The following is a 21,012-nucleotide window of genomic DNA, read 5'->3' on the forward strand; positions in this document are numbered from 1 at the left end:
CATGGAGCCTGCTTCTCCCTCTGCCTGTGTCTCTGCCTCTCTGCCTCTCTCTCTCTCTGTCTCTCAATAAATAAACAAACAAACAGATTAATTAAAAGAACTTACACATTTTTAAAAAGATTTTATTTATTTGAGAGAGCGAGTGAGCACAAGTGGAGGCGAGGGGCAGAGGGAGATGGAGAGGGAGATGCAGACATCCTGCTGATCAGGGAGCCCACTGTGGGGCTGGATCCTGTGATCATGACCTGAGCTGAAGGGAGATGTTTAACCAACTGAGGTACCCCTGATCTTACACGTTTTAAAAATATAAATTATGTACAATTTCTACAGTACATCTCTTTAAATTTTTTCATACAATTTTTTAGTTTTTATTTATTTTTAAGTAAAAATAAAATACATTGGAGAAAAATAAAACATAAGGCTGGAACTCATGACCCTGAAATCAAGAGTCACACACTCTTCAGGGGCACCTGATGGCTCAGTCAGTTAAGTGTTGGATGTCGGACTCTTTATTTCAGCTCAGGTCATGATCTCAGAGTTGTGCGATTGAGCCCTGTGCTGGGTGTAGAGTCTGCTTAAGATTCTGTCTGTGTGCCTCTCTCTTTCTCTCTCTCTCTTTCTCTCTCTCTCTTTCTCTCTCTCTCTCTCTCTCCCTCCCTCCCTCCCCGTCACCCCCCCCCCCTCCTTCTCCCTCTGTCTCATCTTAAAAATAAAAACAACAACTGGGACACCTGGTGGCTCAGTGGTTGAGAGTCTGCCTTCAGCCCAGGGTGTGATCCTGGTGTCCCGGGATCAAGTCCAGCATTGAGTTCTCTGCATGAAGCCTGCTTCTCCTTCTGCCTGTGTCTCTGCCTCTCTCTTTGTGTCTCTCATGAATAAATGAATAAAATCTTTAAAAAAAAAAAAAAAGTTGGCATGCTCTTTAGACTGAACCAGCCAGACTCCCCACATCTCTTGAGTTTTTAAATGTCTGTCCATAAAGTAGCCAGAATGAACTTTTTTATGAGTTCACTTCAAAGCTCAGTAATTATTGCTTCCTAGTTTATAGATTATAAAAAATAAATCAGCTTTCTTTTTGCTTCCGTCTCCCAACCTCAAACAGATTGAAGAAGAGATGTTGGCTTTGCAGAATGAACGCACAGAACGAATACGAAGCCTGCTGGAGCGTCAAGCCAGAGAAATTGAAGCTTTTGACTCTGAAAGCATGAGACTAGGTTTTAGTAACATGGTCCTTTCCAATCTCTCCCCTGAGGCATTTAGCCACAGCTACCCGGGAGCTTCTGGTTGGTCTCACAATCCTACTGGAGGTCCAGGACCTCACTGGGGTCATCCCATGGGTGGCCCACCACAAGCTTGGGGCCATCCAATGCAAGGTGGACCCCAGCCATGGGGTCACCCTTCAGGGCCAATGCAGGGGGTACCCCGAGGTAGCAGTATGGGAGTCCGCAATAGCCCTCAGGCTCTGAGGCGGACAGCTTCTGGGGGACGGACAGAGCAGGGCATGAGCAGAAGCACGAGTGTCACTTCACAAATATCCAATGGGTCACACATGTCTTATACATAACTTAATAATTGAGAGTGGCAATTCCGCTGGAGCTGTCTGCCAAAAGAAACTGCCTACAGACATCATCACAGAAGCCTCCTCACTTGGGTACTACAGTGTGGGAGCTGAGTGCATATGGTATATTTCATTCATTTTTGTAAAGCATTCTGGTTTGTGTTTACTAATTGGGATGTTATAGTATTTGGCTGCTGGGTTTTGTTTTGTTTTTTAACTTTTGGAAAAATTTTGAAAAGGGGGAATTAATGTGTGTATGTAAAAAGAAATCAGCTAGATTGGGGGTATTTTCTGAACACTGCAAAAATGGAATGTAGCATGGTGGCTTGAGTCATCACTTTGGGGCAACCATATCCTAAGAAATTTGTGACAGGATCTGAAGTGTTTCTCCATACCCCAAATTCTTAGGAGCCACTCACAGCAGGCAGCATGTGCTGAAACAAGTGATTGTGGAAACACACCTGTATCCCCCTCACCACTGTATTTTCTTTATTAAATTGGTCTGACTTCTCAGCCTCATTTGGAGTAAAAAAGTGGAAATCCATGAACACTAAAGGGTTGCATTGACTTTTTCAGAGAGTAGAAAAAACTTAGTTCTTTTTCTGAGTGGCTGCATAGGTTTGTCAGTTTTTGTTTTTGTTTTCGTTTTGTCCGTTCAATTGTGCCTTCTTTGTGGCATGGTGAGATGGAGGTGCTTCAGGAGATAATGAGTTGTGTGGGAATTGCATCAACAGACCTGTGAGCCTTCAAAGGGGAGGCCAGAGGGTGAGAGAGGCCCCTGAAAGTTCATGTGGTGGGTATGTTCAGCAGCAGAGTGAGGAGATGAAGCCTATATATCCTAACGTTTTGTTGCTTAAACTGTGATATCTCATCCTAGCTAAGCTCTGTAACTCCCAAAACCCCAAACAGTACTTTTACTTTGTACAAAAACAAAGACATATAGCCAATACATGTCAAACGCCAGAGGCATTTGAATTATGCCATGTTTGCAAACTGCCATCCATTGAAATTCTCATCACACTACAAAGACATAATTTGATTACCACCCCCACCCCCACCCGGTTGGCTTGTGAGATTTCCTGTTTACAAGTAGAATAGCCAATTATTTAAATGTGTAGTTGCCATAGTGAACCAGGAGTCACTGAGCCAATGACTTTACCAGCTGCTGACTAATCCTCATCACCACTGTAGATTTTGCTGCATGTGCAGGTCCTTTTTTTTTTTTTTTCTGGCTGTTTTTGTTGCTGCAATACTTTACAAACTTCTAGTTCCTTGAGACTTAGTGACTGTTTGGCATCATGTTAACATCACACAATAGGAAACACCACTTCCAGAAGTCTCTAGCCTCAGTGCTAAAGTACTACTGAAAAGGAACTAGCAAGTTTGACAAATTAAAATTAAAAAAAAAAAAAAAGTAAAATAAGTTATAAGTGGTCAGGGAATCTCTTTAACGAAAGCTAACTTTTTTTTCCAGAGGGGCATATTTTGTTTGGTTTTGTGTTGTTTTGCAATGAAGGATCAACCCAATGCTAAAAGTCAGATGTTACTTGGTATTCCACAGCCAGTGTGGAAATTGAATTGAAGGTAGGTAAGAAGCTATGAGTATGACTTGAAGGAAAAACATGTCCTGTCCAGTGACAGATCAGAGTTTCTTACAAGTTATTGCCTGCCACCCACCTTGTCTTGAAGAACCCTTGCTGCTAACTCTGGGTCCTGCTTTTTATGTGGTCAGAGGGCTCCAAGTTAGAATTTTCTAAATCCTTCTCAATGATACTCTTCACCTAGACCTGACTAATGACCAAACAGTAATCTATCACTGTCGAAATCTTTGTCTCAACCAGTAAGTCTTCTCTAGGTATGTCAGCCTAATCTCCATGAATCCTCCCCTTTAGGAGTTTTGGCATTCATTTAAAGGTAACTGGAGAAAAAATTAATAATTAAATGTAAATCTTTTTAAAACCAAGATAAAAGTATAATTCACACTCAGTTTTAGTGTTCAGGTAGTGTTCAGGTAGCACTCTACTACATTGTACTTTTCACTGTGCTTAAGATCATCAGTTTTTAGGTGAACATAACATGCACTTCTAATGAAAGGGGCTTTTCATTTTCTCAATATCTTTTTTGCATTAAAATACACAGTATTTCAAACATTGAAAAATGTACCTGTTTGGAGGAAAATGATAGGAAAGGTCTTTAGAATTAAGTGTCCAAAAATGTTATGGAATTTGATACCTTTTTAAAAAACTATTATTCAGTTTGGCCCATCTGTACTACTGGAGGGGTGGAATAGGGATGCAGATGAGTTTCACATGCAAAACACTTTAAAATCCAAAATACTACCAGTGATACATGTTAAAGTCTACTTGTAGACTTAAATTAGTCGAGTTACTCAGTTCATATACTTGTAAAATTGTGATTGAATACTGACTCCAAATGTCTATCCAGTAGGGCTTTGTATCTGATTTAATTGTGTGGCAACCAGTTTTACTTGTAGGTCATGACTATACCTGGATTATTCAATTAAGTTAATTTTAATTAAAATATTTATAGTTTGCAGAAATAATTCCAATTAATTGGTTTGTGTGTGTTTGTAAGATCTAACTTCTGAAGAATCTCATACATGGTAGGAATCATCAAAGAGTAATGCTTGTAGCAGAAAAATTTGAAAGGTTTTGAAAGATTCTAAAAAAGCAGGCACTTTCTGAATCAGTGTACAAATGTCAGCATTTGATCAGATTAAGACTACCTCCTCCCCCACTGTTGGTATTCACTTGGTATATATGTATTTAAGAAAAAAGTATGGGAAACTTGTCCAGCATATCAGAAAGGGTTCCCTTCCTTTTGCACATACCTTTTCTCTTCTTATTAATATCATTCTAATCCTAGATTATAGTATCTGAAAGTATTTTCATCAATATAGATAATGTTAGCTGTAAAATGTGTTTATATTATTTTTATTTAGAGCTGCCATTCCTTTTAGTCATTTCTGTGCCTAGAGATGAATAGCCCTGCATTTGAACCACCCCACATGTATAATATCCTTGGTACCCAGGGCCAAGGATTTATTGGTGAGTTGATCTTTTTAGCATAGTCATGATTTTCAGCTGCCTAGACATCAGGTAAAGACCATTCAGTACACTAAAATGTCCTTGACACTCCCTCCTATTTTCCTCACCCCCTATCCAAAAATTGAAAACTCTATGAGTATCTTTTTCAGACCATAAGGCAGACTTTAGTAACTTTCGACTTCTTTAAGTACTAAATGTCTGGCATTTTAAACTTTTATAGAAAACATTGTGTTGGACACTGGAATAATACTGTTTATTTTCACCTGTGAAAAATATTGTACTTGAAACACCTCCTTTACATTTCTCCATGTGTGCCATTCACTAGTGGAAATAAATTGTATTATACCATGATCTACTGGCTTTTTAAAACTGTGTTAAATATGCACATTTTGGTATAGCTATTATCATTTGTATGTATATATTGTATATACATATGAGTGTCTATATGTGTGTATAGATAGGTGGATGTAACTCATACTGTACATTTCCATCAGGGCGCTTAAGGTTCTGTTATTGTGTTTGTTATTTCAGTCCTCAGTTAAGGCAAGAATGCATGTGTTTCTTCAGAATGAGTTGCTGGGTTAATATGAGAAGGTGGTCATTAGATGCAATCTTTTCTGTTTTACTCCCTTAGCACTTATGTGGGTAGAAAGAAAGTAAATTTGGAAGCATAAGTTGCAATGCAGTAAAATATTGCTGGAAGAGGAGCCAGTCAGTGTTTCTATGAGTTTGTGTTGTGATGCAGTAAAAGATAAGTGATGCAGAAAGAAATGAACTGTGGAAATCCAAAACACTGGTGGTGATTCCTCTGCAAAGACGATGAAAAGAACCAGGAAGTCACACAGTCTCCACGTGCGCAATCTAAATGTGTTTCTTAGGAGTGATGCCATTGATCCTCTTAACTCTTGTTCCTTGATTAATACTAATACTTATAAATTTTCCTAAGGACCGAAACAGCCAAGAAAGGAATTACTGCTAAAGCATCTAAGGTTCTCCTAAACTATGAGATCAACAGGAAATGGCCACTGGGAGAGAAGGATATGGTATTGGTGTGGGGCTTTCTCCCTTGAGCTGCCTCTTCTTGCTTGCTAATAGTAAGTTCTTCTTGCACCTTCCAGCCCTTCTGAGCCACTACTATTCAAGCACAGATTTGGCCCAACACAGCAACCCTTTCCTGGGAGGTTTATATGGTCCTGCGTTCTGTCCTGTGCGCACAATGTGAAGTGTTTAGTGTGTATTCAAGTCCGAAAATAATATATTTAAGGTATATAAGTGTGAATCTCCTATATAATGATGGAAGAAGAGGTTCTTGTTTCTTAGAAAACTACCATCTCTAAGGAACAAAGCCAAAACTTGGGCTGTCATCTTTGAGCTGCTTACCAACATACAGATCATCATTAAAGAGAAATGAATTCTATTTTGTTTTTCATTCATCCAACATGATCATACCCTTAACCAGGTTGTAGCATTGCCTTTAAGAAGGCATTCACTCCTAGTTAAGAACTGGAAATTTCCCATCCTCTGATTCCTTAAAGGATGAAGAGTGTGCTATATATACACTTAGCAGACTTGCCTCTTGTATGCAAGGACTACTGATTGAAGTCTATTTTGCTGTGTGTGTGGTTATGTTGTCTGCACTTTTATGAAATCACCATGATAAGCCTACATTGGAAATGATTATTCGTAAGGAAGTTTTTATTTAAACACTGTCTAGAAAAAGAAAGTGAAGCTGAGAACTCTTATGTTAATGTACATTTATATTTTCTACTGAATTCTGGGAGCCCCCTTTAAAGTCATGTTGACTAATTTTTTCCCTCATTTATATTCAAATTTCCAAAATTTCACTCACAAGGGAAGAGAACCCATTTGTCCTAACGATAGTCTTCAGATTCTAAGAAATATAAAGTAGTATGCACCTTATCTGCCTGTTGTGGGTTTCTTAAACTTGCACTTCCCTCCCACCCACCCAAAAATAGATATCCTTTAAAGAAAATAAAGGCAGAGAAAACTGGGGAGCCACTTACTATGTCACCATCACTGTTAACTGTTTCCCAGCAATCCTAACTTTTTGAAGTTTCAGAGATATTTTTTTGCGTGTATGTATGTGTCTGTTTGATTGTGTCGGGTTTATTTTTTTATTTTAAATATACAAGAGATTCCTCTTTAATAGAGAAAAAAAGTTAATCCTCTCTGAAACAGGATGCCCACTGGATATACCAACCTGGACATCTGTAGGTAGTTTGCCATGAAAAGTGGAGAGAAGAGACTTCTGAATGAATGAAAAGGGTGTCTGATGCCCAAGGATTCCCCCCTAAGTACGGGTAATTCAGCCTGCACAGTTTGCTTTTCACTCATAGTTTTTAGCAATTATGAGTGAAAAATCATGTAATTATCTGTAAATATGTAGCTAACAAATTGACCTAGTTTCTGTATTTTTTTGTTTTTGTACTAAAGTTTATAAGTCTGTGCCAGCTAGAGAGGAGTTGCTGTCATTGCTAGTTGTGGTCCTAGCATCTAATCCTGAAACCATCCTAGGTGACATTTTTAGAATTAATGCTTACATGTTGTTAAACAGAGGAAAATGAAGCTTAATTATTGGTCAGGTTTTACATCTTTTGAAGCAAAGTCATTTTTTTTTTTTTTAATGATTACATGTTTTCAATCATGAATGAGGTAGGGAGCCTCCCTCCCCCAGTGGCCATGTTTACAGATGTGTGTTTTGTCTATAAAGTGCAAGAGTTGTAATGTTTATGTAAATTATGCAGGTGATAACCTTATGGCTTGGAACTGTTTATTGGGCTCTAGCTGAATTTTCAAATGAAATGAACTATGCTAATTGCTGGCACACTGATCCCATTTCTGGAGCATTTTTCCTATTTCCAGAATTACATATGTTCCTTTGTCATTGTCCCCACTAAACCCTTCTCTGAAATGCCTTGTAGCCTGAAGTTTGAAAGTCTGGTAAACACAGATGAGGGAAATGCATTTTTAAAAATCTGTGAGTCCTCATTTTTGTGCATTCAGTACTCCTATGTTTCAGTGGCAACTCTGAGGTCAGTGGAGTTTAGAAATGAGATACCACTGTTAATGAAAAGTGTGTACTCTTTGCTTTTGCATGGCTTGGCTTAGCTTCAAAGGTGTATTAGGGCCACTTGAAAGCATGAAGACCAGTCGAGTGGGAACAGGTTTCTCTCAGTGGCACATTTTGCTTTTTCTGAGCCCTTAAATACATTGCCTCAGCATGAACATTATTGTTATTATAAATTGCACATGGTCATGGAGTGAATTATGTGATTTAAAGATGTAACTACTTAATGTTTTCAGATTCTGGCTGGTCCATGTGACTATTTGGCACATATCAAACAAACAGTGAGGGGTTGGGTGTCCTGGAACCCTTCTAACCCCCTTTTTGTCATAAACAACTATATTTAGTTTATTAAGATGTTGGCTGCCCCTGGTGTGTTGCCAGATAGCTCTTTTTTGGTACCCATTCCAAATGTGCTTCCTTGAATTTTGTAATATCAAAGAAACTACCACCCCTTCTCCCCAACATTTTATGTGTTACACCTTTTATTCCACATTAAATGGGAGTTGTGCCTACTTAGAGTGCCCCACCAATTAGTTACATATATGTGTTCTATATAATCCAAGCCAGAGACACAAGGCGGAAAAATCTAAAAAAAAAAAAAAAAAAAAAAAAAAAAATTCCACTTGAGGCCAGTAATTTATCTAACAAGATACTTTACCACATTATCTTGACACTTGATATGAGCCTAATAGGAGTTGCAGGTGGTTTCATAGGGCAAAATCCAAGTGGTGAGGATATGTGGGGTTTCTATTAGAAGATGATTTTGTTCTTATTTGACCTTTCCTTTTATGATCCTTCTCTGCTAGTTTGGAATAGGTTAATTCTCCAAATTTATTTAGTTTTGTTTTTTATCTTTTAGAGAAATTTTTACAAAAGCAATGGTCTGATGTAAATAACATTTTAAAGTAATAGTGCACATAACTTTCCCAGACTATTCCAACCAGATAATTTGTAAATGCTTTAGAGTTTTTTAAATTAACACTTGTGTTGCTAAATCCTATTTATGTAAGTCTGCTAAAATTCTTAACCCATTTAAAACTTAAAACAGACATTTAAATAATGGATGGGTTACTCTGAGCAATCTAGCTTTCAGAAGCCCCTTGTTTCAGTATATGAAAAAGATAACCTAATGCGCATTAATGAGGTTGAAGAGACTTTGAGAAATATGTATAGTGTATATTTTAAAACAGCTTTGCTTGTATTGTGAAGATTTAAAAACAAACTTGAGATTTTTAACGTAACTATTAACACAGTTTTAACATAAGTTATCCCACTGGGTTTAAGAGCATCTTGAATGTATAATCCTTTTTGTAACCCAGGTTGGTTTCTGCTTTCACCAGTCATCCAAACATATTTATGTTTTTAGTTTTATATACTCATTTCCCTTTGTTTTCCTCAACCAGCATGATTTTTTTGCACATGTATTGTAGAAATTTTTAAAAAGAAAAGTTAATACATCGTTTTCTCTGAATTTTCTTCACTTCTCTCTTCCTTTCTACTAACTCCTTACCTTAAAGGCCATATCGCTCCATTTGCATTATTTGTGCAAATGCCAGGGTTGGTTTTTATTTTTATTTTTGCTATTTACCTAAAAAAAAAAAAAAAGAAGAAAAAAAGAAAAATGCTTCAGTCAATTGCTTTTTTATTTAAAAAAGAAAAAAGAAAAGAAAAAAAGCTGTAACCTTATCATTTCTGAGTAGACCATTGAGAGATGAATGCACACCTGTAATAGCCCAAGACCAGCTTTGGTGGCTAAAGGGAATATTTTAACTAAGCAAGTTCTTTTCTAAAAGTGGTATGTATTATTCACAAATCTCTTTCAGTTATTCCCACAAGTCAGGGGTCCAGATAAAATGAGGGTTATCAGCTAACTGATATGTTATCATTGAGGTTCATCAATGAATTTGTACATTTCTAGTTCCCTTTGGTGAAGGGAAAAATGATGATTTTGCAAGACCTAGATTTTGGCTTGGTTTCTTGCCTCCTTTTTTGGCAGCCTTCATCTTCTCATCTCCCAAAGCCCTTGAGCCTGTAGGGTTTTCATGGTAGACAAAGGACTTGTGGTCTCTTAAAACGAGGACTGATATTTTGGTGAGAGATTATTGTGCTGAAAGTGATGTTCTGCCACTTTTACTGATGACTAAACTTTAAATATACACAGTCCTCTCAATTTTCGGACCAAACAGATGCCCACAGTGGAGGCTTATCAAGAGTTGCAATGGGGAAGGAGCCTCTCCCTCACTGTCAGCACCGGCTGGTTAAGGTGACTGGACAGATGTGCATTTTCCTTTTGGTAGAAATGGTCCGCAGCACTAACTGGTAAGGCTTATTGTACAGTATATTGTCAGTATTCTTCCGGTTCAACATACCTTATAGCTCATATATAACCTGTATTAATTGTATAGATTGTGCATTTAAAGCTGTTACCAAGTTGTCAGAACATAAGAGCGAAAACAAGGTCATATGTAATATTTTGTTTGTAAGTATCCTTTGTATCATAGCAAAGGAAATGTTTAAAAAAAATCAACTGTAATAAAGTAATTTTAGTACACAGAGTGTCTGCTTAGCTTTTTTTAAGTAACTTTATTTCCAAAGATAAAATGTTTTTCAATTTAGTGACTATTGGATAATCTCAGGCACTGGGCTGGGTGTTGGCTTTATTACAGAAATGTGTAAAATACGGGTAAGAATGAACTCGCTGATGTGGACATAAGCCCTTTAGTCTAATTGCCGCAGATTGCTCAGAGAATGAAGTGGCCTGTTGTATTGTGGGTGTGAGGTGATCCTACCTTAGGTTTTAATGGTTTGATGCAGGTTCTTCAGCTTTATATAGACCTGTGTTAGAGCATATATAGGTAAAACTCTCACACACATGGGCATGTGAATGTATGCAGTTCTTGAACCTTGTAAAAACTTTAAAAGGTGTTTTCACCCTTTGATGATTTGAAAATCTTATTTTCTGCCCCTGTATGGGACAAATATCTAATCTAGTGCTGTTGCTTACAACACTGTTAAAGTGACTATTTTTGTAAGAAGACTAATTTGGGGAGAAGAAGTTTCATGTCTTTTAATTTAAAAAGTTTTGGGATCCCTGGGTGGCGCAGCGGTTTGGCGCCTGCCTTTGGCCCAGGGCGCGATCCTGGAGACCCGGGATCGAATCCCACGTCGGGCTCCCGGTGCATGGAGCCTGCTTCTCCCTCTGCCTATGTCTCTGCCTCTCTTTCTCTCTCTGTGACTATCATAAAAAAAAAAAAAAAACTTAAAAAGTTTTAAGTGGGGCAGCCCCGGTGGCGCAGCGGTTTAGCGCCGCCTGCAGCCTGGGGTGTGATCCTGGAGACCCAGGATCGAGTCCCACATCGGGCTTCCTGCATGGAGCCTGCTTCTCCCTCTGCCTGTGTCTCTGCCTCTCTCTTCACTCTCTCTGAATGAATAAATAAGTAAATCTTTAAAAAAATAAAAAGTTTTAAGTGTCATTTTTTTAAAGATTTTATTTATTTTTTCATGAGAGACAGAGAGAGAGAGGCAGAGACAAAGGCAGAGGGATAAGCAGGCTCCATGCAGAGAGCCTGACGTGGGACTTGATCCCAGGTTCCCAGGATCACACCCTGGGCTGAAGGTGGCTCTAAACCGCTAAGCCACCCAGGCTGCCCTAAGTGTCATTTTAAAAAGTGTTATTGCCCACTTTATTGAATAGAATATTGTCTAAGCACTTTCAACTTTTTAACATAGCTGTTTAACTCCTAGTGTGTTGATACTGAGCTATTTTGAAATTAACATTTTATATACTGTAATTTGCCTGGGTCAAACAGCTGTGTGGGAGCCAGGATGAGATTCCAGGTCACCTATCGCCAACATCCAACATCCTTGAACTTGGAGGAACTCAAAAAAGGTTTAAGAAACAAGATTTCTTTCTGCTTTGTCCCTACATTTGGGCTTTTCAAACTATAGTGGAAGGAGAGTATCTTAAAATTGTACTTCTAGCCTGTATCCCCTATCAGCAACTCAAGACAAATGTCTAATATGTCATTGTCTAAATGCATCAAAGATACTCTGGGTTATGTTTAGAGGTCAAAGCCTATCCTACCTGACTGAAGAATTTTGAACATAAATATACTACACCATTCCACAGCCCAAGTGGTGATGAGCTAATGCTATCACTTACATCTCAAAGATGCCAGCTGCAGAACAAGGGTTTTCCTGTGTGTATGTGGCCAATTAGTGACTTTAATTGCTACTATGTCTACAGATATTTGTTCTTAATGGTAGAGGGAGACAGTTGCTGAGTGGTGAGGCTATGCAATAAATAACTTTAAGGGTGACGTTTCTAGATTAATGTGCATGGCTTCCGCACAGAGTTGTGTACTAGAGGAGCTCTGAAGACGAGTTATTTTCCCTTCTGTTATATCTTTTACATTATGAAGTCTAAAATGGGCATTATTTATACTGTCATCTCAGCCTGTGATGGACTAGGAAAAAACAAAGTATGGCATAAACTGCACTGATTTGGGTTCTGGTCTTTAGTTCTATCACTAATAATGGTGAAATCTTAAAGCCATATCTTCTCTGACCATTATTTATTAAGAACTAGGAAAGCAGATGGGTTTTGCCCAGAACAAATGAACCAGTGTGAAACCTATATTAGCTGTAACAAGATTATTGAGTATGTGTATATGCACATGTGTTTGGGAAGGAAGTGAGGATAGTTTGCCCTCAATGGGGTAACCCAGGACCCAGCTCATATAGGCCCTTCCCAACTTTGCAATGGGCTAACTGGAACTTTTGGGCCTTATTAGAATTGGGGAATACATTCTGATCTGAAAGCCGATGCCATCCCATCATAGGGGACTTTGAGCTCCAGTTGACGAACTAAGCAAACTTGGGAGAATGGGATATCACCTACTTTTACTATTCATTATATCCTAACAAACCTCTTAAATTAAGACCTATTGGGGTGCCTGGGTGGCTCAGTTGGTTAAGCGTTCCACTCTTGATTGCAGCTCAGGTCATGATCTCAGGATCCTGAGATCAAAACCCATGTCAGGCTCCCTACTCAGCAGGGAATCTGCTTCTCTTCTCACTCTGCCCTTCCCTGCCACCCTGCCCCACTTCACTCTCTAAAATAAATAAGTAAATCCTTAAAAGAAATAAGTTAGGGCCTATTTATCATCTCGTCTTTTCCTATGGAACAGTTTGTAAAATAACTTTCCCAAAGTCATACAGGTCGCAGATAAAGTAGAACCTAGAACCCACATCTCCAAGCTACTTCAGTGTTCTATACTTAATGCCCACATTACTAACTGCTCAGTGGGAAATATCTCTATGTAGGTACCATTGATGATCAGGGAATTTTGAGCTTGCTGGGAAATTATTAGCCCAGAGCAGAAGGCCTGGTTGTTGATTAAACAGCTGCCACTGGTTAGTATCAGGGGACACAAGGCTAGATGTACAGGAGTGAAGCAACAGCCGGTGAATAGAGAATGTGCCGGGAGGCGTTGTTAACTCCGCAGGTAGGTAAGCATGCGTGGCTCAGTACACATAGGACTTTAGAAGACAAATAGTGCCTTTGTTTCTGGAGATTTAAAAAATAATGACATTCCATTGTTGCAGGGAGAGTGCAATTTATTATTCAGAGGCAGAGGTTGGAGAGAAGTTTTTGTTCAACTACACTAGAGATAATAAGTACTAGGGTATTACCTTAATACACAGGAAGGCTGGAGGCAGAGGGGCTAGAGAGATTTATCTTTGATGTTAGTGTCTTTTGTTTTAATGAAATTCCACCTTTCCTTCAAATTTTTAGTTCTTCCTGGACATTTCAAAACCCTCTGGTCACTTTGGCAAGGTTATTTTAATTAAAATCTTTATGTCATCTCCCAGAATCTGGATCAGGTCTGTGATCTCCTTGATTCTCAAGCCAACCAAAAGTCTTTACAACCCACTGAGCTCATTAGCATTATTTTAGTTCACTGACTCACAGATGAGAAAAGACCTTCTATCAAATCTAGGTCACCCTTGGGACATCTGGCTGGCTTAGTCTGTAGTGCATGTGACTCTTGATCTCGGGGCTGTGAGTTCAAGCCCCACATTGAGCATAAATCTTTTTTTTTTTTTTTTTTTAAGATTTATTCATAGAGACACAGAGAGAGAGAGAGAGAGAGAGAGGCAGAGACACAGGCAGAGGGAGAAGCAGGCTCCATGCAGGAAGCCAGACATGGGCCTCTATCCTGGGTCTCCAGGATCACACCCCAGGCTGCAGGTGGCGCTAAACTGCTGTGCCACCAGGGCTGCCCCCCACGTTGAACATAGATAGAGCTTACTTAAAAAAAAAAAACTAATTTAAGACACCCTTATTTCTCGGCATATGTTCCCACCATCATGTGTGCCAAACAGCAGTCTAGCTTGCATGTCCCACCAGTGAGATGGAGATTCTTGCTTCCTGAGGTGTTCATTATGTCTTCAGGCACCCCCTGTGTATAACTTCTCCATCTTGTCTCTGCCAATGGTGGTAACTAGGGAAGATTTTTGATGCCATCCTTTGTGGCTTGGCTAGAGAATCACAAATACTCACTGGCATTCTTACCAGGTTCTACTCAAGTGGCCAATTGTATCTGCTTGTTTAAGCAGGGAGAGGAATTCATGCTGAAGTTCATTTCTAAAGGAAGATACCTTGGCACTTAGGGTGGCTGACTGACAAAAGATCTGTGGTCTAGGTGGAAGATGAGTAGACAGGAACTTCTGACTCTGGGGTAATTTTGAGGCTGTATATAAAGCCATGCTGACACTTCCTGTGTCAAGACCTTTAAAAAACAAAACAAAACAAAAAAACCCAGTACTGAAGCCTTAGAAAGGATACCTTCACTCAAAACAGAGATGATATCTCCTCAAGGTGAGGATCTGGTGCTTTGTTCTGCATACTGTCGTCTCTGGCCAAGCCACCCTAGAAACCTAGGTATAAATAACGTAAAATACTAACTCTCTAAGAGAATTAAGTTATAGTTAGCACAGTCTTAGGTCTCAGATCAGAAGCCTTCGGAGGCAGTCCTTTGCTTCCTGCATTCTGACCCAATGGGAGGGAGAGAGGACCCCGTCTCCTTCTGAGATCATGCCTCCTCTAAGCCATTGCGTTTTGGGTTTTTTTTTTCCTCTGACCACTTGAAGGTGGTTATAAATAATTAAGAGGCCAAAAGGAAGGCAAGCAAGTGAATGAGGACTGTGAGGATCGCTTAAAAGACTCAAGACCTGGAAAACCAACTTAGTCGTCCTTCCTTGGGTTGTCTTACTTTTATTTTGTTGTTTGTTTCTTGTTTCCTCAAACTCAAATTTAGGATTTTGTTCAAGGATCACATATTCTCTCAGAATAGTGTGCCTGGGTTTCTTCCAGTGGGTTTTGTATGCTTAGCTGTTCACCAAAGCAGAGCCAATACAGGTGATTCCTTCAGTGTTAGACTGAAGGTCAGGGTCACCCAAACCTGCTTGAATGGGAACTGCACATTCTTGGCAAAACTTGCTTGAAAAAGCAGCATCACTTTCATCACCATCGGAAGATGAGAAAGAAGCAGCTTCCTGAGATTGGTTATAAACTCACATGGCATGAGGGATACAGAGGAGAAATCCTTCAGGGTCTAGGGATTAGGGCCTTGGGTCCAAGGGAATGAATGGAGCCTGGGCTGTAACTGAAAGAAATATGTTACAGGTATATAGGCACACCCCACCCCTGCAAGCTTGCTTTTTTGTAGAAAAGGAGAAGACCACAATTTCTCCAAAAGCTATTACCTTAAAGAACCAGAGTCCCATGGTATCTGGCCTAGAGAAACAATCCAAAGTTCAGCCCTTGAGGGCCCCCCATAAGCCGCAGGTTAAAAGCCACTGGGCTGCTTCCCACCTTGCAGTCAGTTCTGAATGATCCTGGGGTCCTGCATGGGGAACTGCAGCACCCTAACTAATTGAAATCCCCACTGTACCAGATGCTGGGGGGAGGGCGGTTGCCAGATGTCAGCAATTCTTCCTCCACAAGCCCTGTAACAACATTGTAAACCAGCAGTAGAACGGCTTCTTTAGATTTCAGTTCTTGTTATTTCTCCTGCTCAGAAAGGGTAAAGAATGTCAGATGAGTAACGTGAAGGAGGAGGAGCAGGACATGAGGAAGGAGGGAAGTGATTTTTTTTCATGACAGGATAATGTGCCTTTAATACAATTGAGTGTTGCCTGCATTTCAAGTGAGATTCTAGGATAGTTCAGAGTTTCTTCCTATTTGATCTAGAAGAACAAGGCTGGACTAAGATTATCCAAACCTGAAGTTTCGGCCCCAGACATTCCTCATACTGAGGCATAGGACATGGATTTTGAGAAATATCTCTCCTCTTTAAAATTGCTTTGCTGTTTCTGAGGCCAGGAGGGAGCTTCCTGTCAAAACAGGTATCTTCCTAGATGATAGATTAAAATAAAACTTCAGAGCAAAGCTCTTAGCAACACATAGAACCAGATGTCCTAGTGTATTGTTTAATGGCCTAAATCAAACCAGGATATGCGAATCAATTTGTACAATGCTTTGTTTTACTCTGATCTTCAGCATTATTCCTCATAAAACCAAATACCATAAAACAAGTCACTGAGTGGCCAGGTCCAGGAAGCAGCTTTGTCTACATCTACATGGATGGCCTTTTGAATAAATTGAGCAGAAAAAGTGTGGTAATGTGAAATATTCATAAATCACTGAGTAAGCACTAACTAACCTCTTGGAACTTTTGTTTTCTCTGGTCCCAGCTGTCTCCAGGCTCCGGGAAAAAAAGCAGCTAGTCGTAGTGTCAGAAAAGAGGGAAACCAACTAGAAAATACCAAAGATACCAGGTTTATACTCTTTACCACTTAGAAAAAGCCCACATGGCAGGAGAAAAACAGCTTTAGCTAGGACTCTCTGGCGTAATCTCCAGGTACTGGAGGGAGCAGCCAGAGTGCCTGAGAGTCTGGCTCGTTGAGCCAGGGTCTGGCAGGTCCTGTGTGCAAGGACTTCCTCTTCCTAAAATTGTCCTTAAGATCTCTCTAGGCTTGAAGTCCTACCTGAAGCCCCAGATCAGCCCAACCGAGACCTGGGGAACGAGTCTGAAAGATAGGACCTCAGTCCTCCAGACACAGATGTATGCTCTGTACCTCGTCACCCTCACCAACCCAGGCTCAGGACCACACTTAACTGCCTCCAGCGCCTTTCTCACACTCACGCAAGACTGACGCACCACACCATGATCTAGGAGCTCATTTCCACAGCTGTGACAGCATGAAGTCAGCAGAGTGCCACAACCACAGAGCCCAGTGAGGGAAGTGGGACCAAGACACAAACATCCTGTCCTCACGACACTGAGTGGCTCCAATTCAAGAATCAGGGTCACAGAGCTGATTATTTATGTGGGACAGAGCTTCCCAATGACATGCGGAAACCCATTTTCCCTACAATCCTTGCAAGTGACAGAGCATTTTTCTCCTGAGTCCATAGACTCAAAGTGGTGCTATTCTTGGCTTATAAGGTCGGTGACAGGAGAGAGTGACAGTGACAGACCAGTTGCTGACCAGGAAGAGTTGGAATGTGTGGAGCTAAGCCTGAGGTAGGAGTGTCCTCAGGATAACGTGAGCACCAGCTCACTGGAAGTTCCATCTCTTTCCACAAACCAGTTTAAGAGAGAGGGGGCTGAATCGGTGGCAAAGAGCTGGCCCTGCAGTCCCCTTCCCGTGCTCACGGCCGTGTCAGGACTCTGGCATGTCCAGCCCTGTTCTTCCGTGCAGGACCGGGGGTGTTTTTGGGCCAGGTCTCACCTCGTATACGATCGTTTCCAGCTAAAGATCTCCTCCAGATGGGAAGAGGGAGAGACCTCCCGCTTCTGCAGGGTTCCCCAGCGACGCCGGCCCCCTAGGAATGAAGCCCGATGCCTGCTCAGCCCCTTCATCCTCTCTTCTGTTCGGAAGAACTCTGTCAAGGCCCGGAAGTACTCCAAAATGACCTCATGGCTCCAGGCTGGCAAGGGCTCCTGGCGCAGGAAGCCACAGTGGCCTCCGTGGTGACTGAGCAGCAGGAAGAAGTAGGGGTTGCTGTGGAAGAGTTCCGTCGGCAGAAAGTGGTCTGGGGGCCCGCACACGGGGTCGTCAGCACTACAGATACACAACACGGGCACAGCCGCCTCATCCACATCCCGGAGGGGGTCGTTGTGGTCCCAATAGGTGTCCCAGCTGATGGGGAAACTCTTGGTGTGGCAGAAGAGGGTTTCCTCAAACTCTCGCAGGGAGCGGCTCCTGAACAGTTTGTGGGTGTCCACCGTGTCCTGGAGGGCCGAGGCGTATCTGGCAGCAAGAAGTGGAACAGGGAAGGTAGGAAAGGATAGAAGAATGAGAAAATGAATTGGCAACAGAAATTATAGCAGCCTGCAGACCAGGTTTCTGGTCACAGAGGCATTCTTTGGCCATATGGTATTTTTGAATTCCATTTCGTTGTCAACACTTGAAGATTTTTTTTTTTAAGGTAATTCTATGCCCAAAGTCAGGCTCGAACTCACAACCCTGAGATAAAGAGTCATACCCTCTACTGACTGAGCCAGCCAGGAGATTTCACATAAAATGCAGGTATTTGGGTTCTCTAGGGAAATGGAAAGGTCTGGCAACATGGGCTGGCATTTCTCAGGGCAACAAGGGGGCATTTCTTCCCTCATTTCTGTGTCATGGTTCCTACCAGGCCTTGTGTTACCTGCTTAGCCCTGGGGCAGGAAATGACTTTACAGCTGCTGATCTATAGTGACAGCTCTACTCCTGCCCTCAACTCCTGACCCTCTATAGGCAACTTGCTTTGAACTGAGCCCCTCCTGGAACACCCTGGCTCAGAAATTCCAAACCTGCAGGTGACATCCCCCCTATCGTCAACATTTTACTTCAGGTTTATTAGTCTGTTTTTTATTTATTTTATTTATTTTTATAATATTAGTCTGTTTTTAAAAAGCTAACATGCTGTCTAGATAATAGCAAACAAGTGTGACATTGAGCAGTAGTACAGGTATTCCTAGAGAGGGCTGAGCAGCAGCAGAAGAGGCTCCTAGGAGTATAATTATTTTACAGGGTAAGTTGTAAAATGGGAGCCTGAGAGCCACTGCTCTGGGGAAGAGGGACATTTTTGCTCTTTCCACTTCCATGGAGAGAGCCTGGCACAGGAGGTCAGGATGGGCAGCTAGTGCTTTGAGTGAATTGATGCAGACTTAGCCAGTTGCATTTGGATGTGTGTCTCCAGCAAACATTCAAAAAGGCTTGCCCTGAGTTTTCCATCCCAAACTTCCAGGGCAGGACAGACCCTAAAGGCCCAGATTTCCTCTCCACTTCCCTCACCTTATCTTCTAGCTGGTGTTTAGGGTCAACACTGGTGGTGGTCATTTGGGGATGGAAACTAGCAATGAAGCCACATAAGAACACTTTGTCTTGGACTGCTCAAGTTCTGGGCTGCTGTGACAGCCCTTTGGGCTATTGGTGAGTTCAGGGCTTGACCTTCTCAGAGCACAATGGGGGCAAAATCACACACCAACAGATTTCTGATTCCTGTCACCTCCAGGCTCAGACACTATATAAGGAAATATTCTAGACAGATAATCAGTTGTAATTGCTTCCAGAGCCCCATTGCTGATTTGACAAACTGTGGATTAAGCGGTGAATGCCAGGGGCTGCCTCTGCTGCTGGTGGGGCAGGTGCTCAGGACACCCCGCGGCTGAGATGAGGCCCGCGGGCCCCAGGGCAAGAGTTCCTGTTCTAGCATAATGAGGCTAAGTCCGACCACGACCCTTAAATCTGCTCCCCTGGTTCTGTCTAGACTCGAGGGTTTTTGGACAGCTTCGCAAAGCGTTTGCCTCAACTGTCCTGAACCGTGTGATTCGATACGGTGTCCTCGTCAGCCCAAGACCCCTCTTTCCCACTTGGCCGCCCGCCTGCGGCCTCCGTTACCCACCTGCTGAGGGCGATCTTCTGGTGGAGCAGAAAGCCCCGCTCGTAGGGCCAGGGCAGGCCGGCCTCAAACCACTCGCGGCAGCGCAGCACCGGCGAGATGCACGCGGCGCCGGTCACATAGCTGGAGGAGCCGCACTCTCCCAGGTAGGACAGCAGAAGCGCTGAGCCGGAGCCCTCGCTCACCGCGAACAGAGGGGCAGCCGGGTGTCGGAAGCGGATGTAAGTGACCGCCTCCTTGAGGTCGGACGGGTCGCCGAAAGGCTGCAGCCGGGGGCTGACCAAAGGGCAGCCGTGGTGGCCGCGCCGGTGGAAGATGACCGGGCAGTAGCCGCGCTCCAGGGCGAGCAGACAGAGGCCGAGCACGTTGCGGGTGAGGCGCCCCCAGGCATTGGGGATCACCAGCAGCACGGCGGGAAGGCCCCCGGCGTTAGTGACCCGTCGACCCCGGGGGCAAGGGCCCACGACCCAGTCCAGGGCCACCAGCCCGTCGTCCGCCAACTGCAGGTACTCCCTGGCCAGCTCAGGCCCGGGCCCCACCGGCAGCACGAAGTGGCAGAGGGTCTGCAGGTGGGGCCCGGAGAGCCAGGAGCGCGGGAGCGGCTCCAGCGCCGTCGAGCGTCGCAAGGCGCTCAGCAGGCACCGGGCCAGCGCCGACGGTTTACAGATGAGCCTGCACCCGCCCGGCAGCGGCTCGCGCCCGTCGCTGAATCTGTCCGCGGCGCCTCCGCCGTCTGCCTCCTCCCGGTGGTCCTGGCCGAGGGCTCCCGGCGCAGCACTCGCTCCGACGGCGCGCCGCAGCCGCTGGGCCAGCAGGCCAAGCAGGGCGAGCGCGGCCAGGAGCAGGGCGAGGGCGAGGGCGAGGGCGAGGGCGGCGCCCCACGGCGGCATGGCGAGGCGGGAGAGCCCCCCGCGGGCGGCGGGCGGCGGGCGGCGGGCGGCGGGGCTGTGCCCTTGGCGAGCTCCCCGCTCTACCCGCGGCTCCGCCCGGCCGCCGGCTGCAGCCCTGGGCTCTCCTGCGCTGGGGGTGGGGGTGGGGGTGGGGGTGGGGGCGGTGGGCGCTCCGGATTGGTCGTGGCCCTGCGGGAGGCAGCCAGTTCGGGCCCGGCTCCCCTCGCCCGCCCCCCAGTCCCTCCCCAGGTCCTTTGTACAGCGATTGCGACAAGCTGGAGCAGAAGGTGAAAGGAGCCTAGGCCACACAAAAGGGCCGAGGACGCGCCAGCGAGCCGGAAGGGAGTGGGGAGGGCCGCGACCCGAGCAGTGGGGGTGTTAGCGGCCGAGAGCGGGGAGACTCGGAGACCGAGGATCGCGGCATGGGGGTGCGCATCGGAGTCCCCGCC

At 43.4% G+C, this 21,012-nt stretch overlaps 2 protein-coding genes across 7 annotated transcripts in view; one reads left to right on the forward strand and one right to left on the reverse strand.

Annotated features, from left to right (window-relative positions):
* TAOK1 (TAO kinase 1) overlaps positions 1 to 10,269 on the forward strand; it is a 158,350-nt gene extending 148,081 nt beyond the window's left edge. For 2 of the 3 annotated variants that reach the window (XM_038548342.1, XM_038548341.1), the window contains exon 20: positions 1,103 to 10,267. In XM_038548342.1, coding sequence (XP_038404270.1) covers positions 1,103 to 1,564 — 462 coding nt within the window. In that variant the 3' untranslated portion in view covers positions 1,565 to 10,267. Of the gene's footprint in view, positions 1 to 1,102 lie in introns of all 3 variants that reach the window. The other variant, XM_038548343.1, reaches the window with a different exon arrangement.
* ABHD15 (abhydrolase domain containing 15) lies at positions 8,170 to 20,567 on the reverse strand. Of its 4 annotated transcripts, none has more exons than XM_038548344.1 (4): positions 19,677 to 20,567; positions 17,516 to 18,037; positions 16,444 to 16,535; positions 14,964 to 15,727 (listed from the first exon to the last, which is right to left on the reverse strand). In XM_038548344.1, the coding sequence occupies exons 1-4, from the start codon at positions 20,561 to 20,563 to the stop codon at positions 15,651 to 15,653; spliced, it is 1,578 nt and encodes a 525-aa protein (XP_038404272.1). In that variant the 5' UTR covers positions 20,564 to 20,567; the 3' UTR covers positions 14,964 to 15,650. The 4 variants fall into 4 exon arrangements, with proteins under 4 accessions (XP_038404275.1, XP_038404272.1, XP_038404273.1 ...); XM_038548345.1 differs by having other exon boundaries at positions 15,584 to 15,791; XM_038548347.1 differs by lacking the exons at positions 14,964 to 15,727; positions 16,444 to 16,535 and adding an exon at positions 8,170 to 9,302.
* Positions 20,568 to 21,012: the final 445 nt, after the last annotated feature.

The sequence above is a fragment of the Canis lupus genome, chromosome 9, assembly GCF_011100685.1.
Source record: "Canis lupus familiaris isolate Mischka breed German Shepherd chromosome 9, alternate assembly UU_Cfam_GSD_1.0, whole genome shotgun sequence".
NCBI classification, from domain to species: Eukaryota; Metazoa; Chordata; class Mammalia; order Carnivora; family Canidae; genus Canis; species Canis lupus.

Excerpts from the sequence above, each read along its gene's own strand:
- ABHD15 (XM_038548344.1), bottom strand. The coding sequence starts at position 20,563 with ATGCCGCCGTGGGGCGCCGCCCTCGCCCTCGCCCTCGCCCTCGCCCTG. Across the intron at positions 16,536-17,515 it reads TGGAAACGATCGTATACGAG|TTGGTTTCCCTCTTTTCTGA; the intron begins GTGAGACCTGGC and ends GGTATTTTCTAG. Across the intron at positions 15,728-16,443 it reads GAAAACAAAAGTTCCAAGAG|GGCTTGTGGAGGAAGAATTG; the intron begins GTTAGTTAGTGC and ends ATGTTGTTACAG.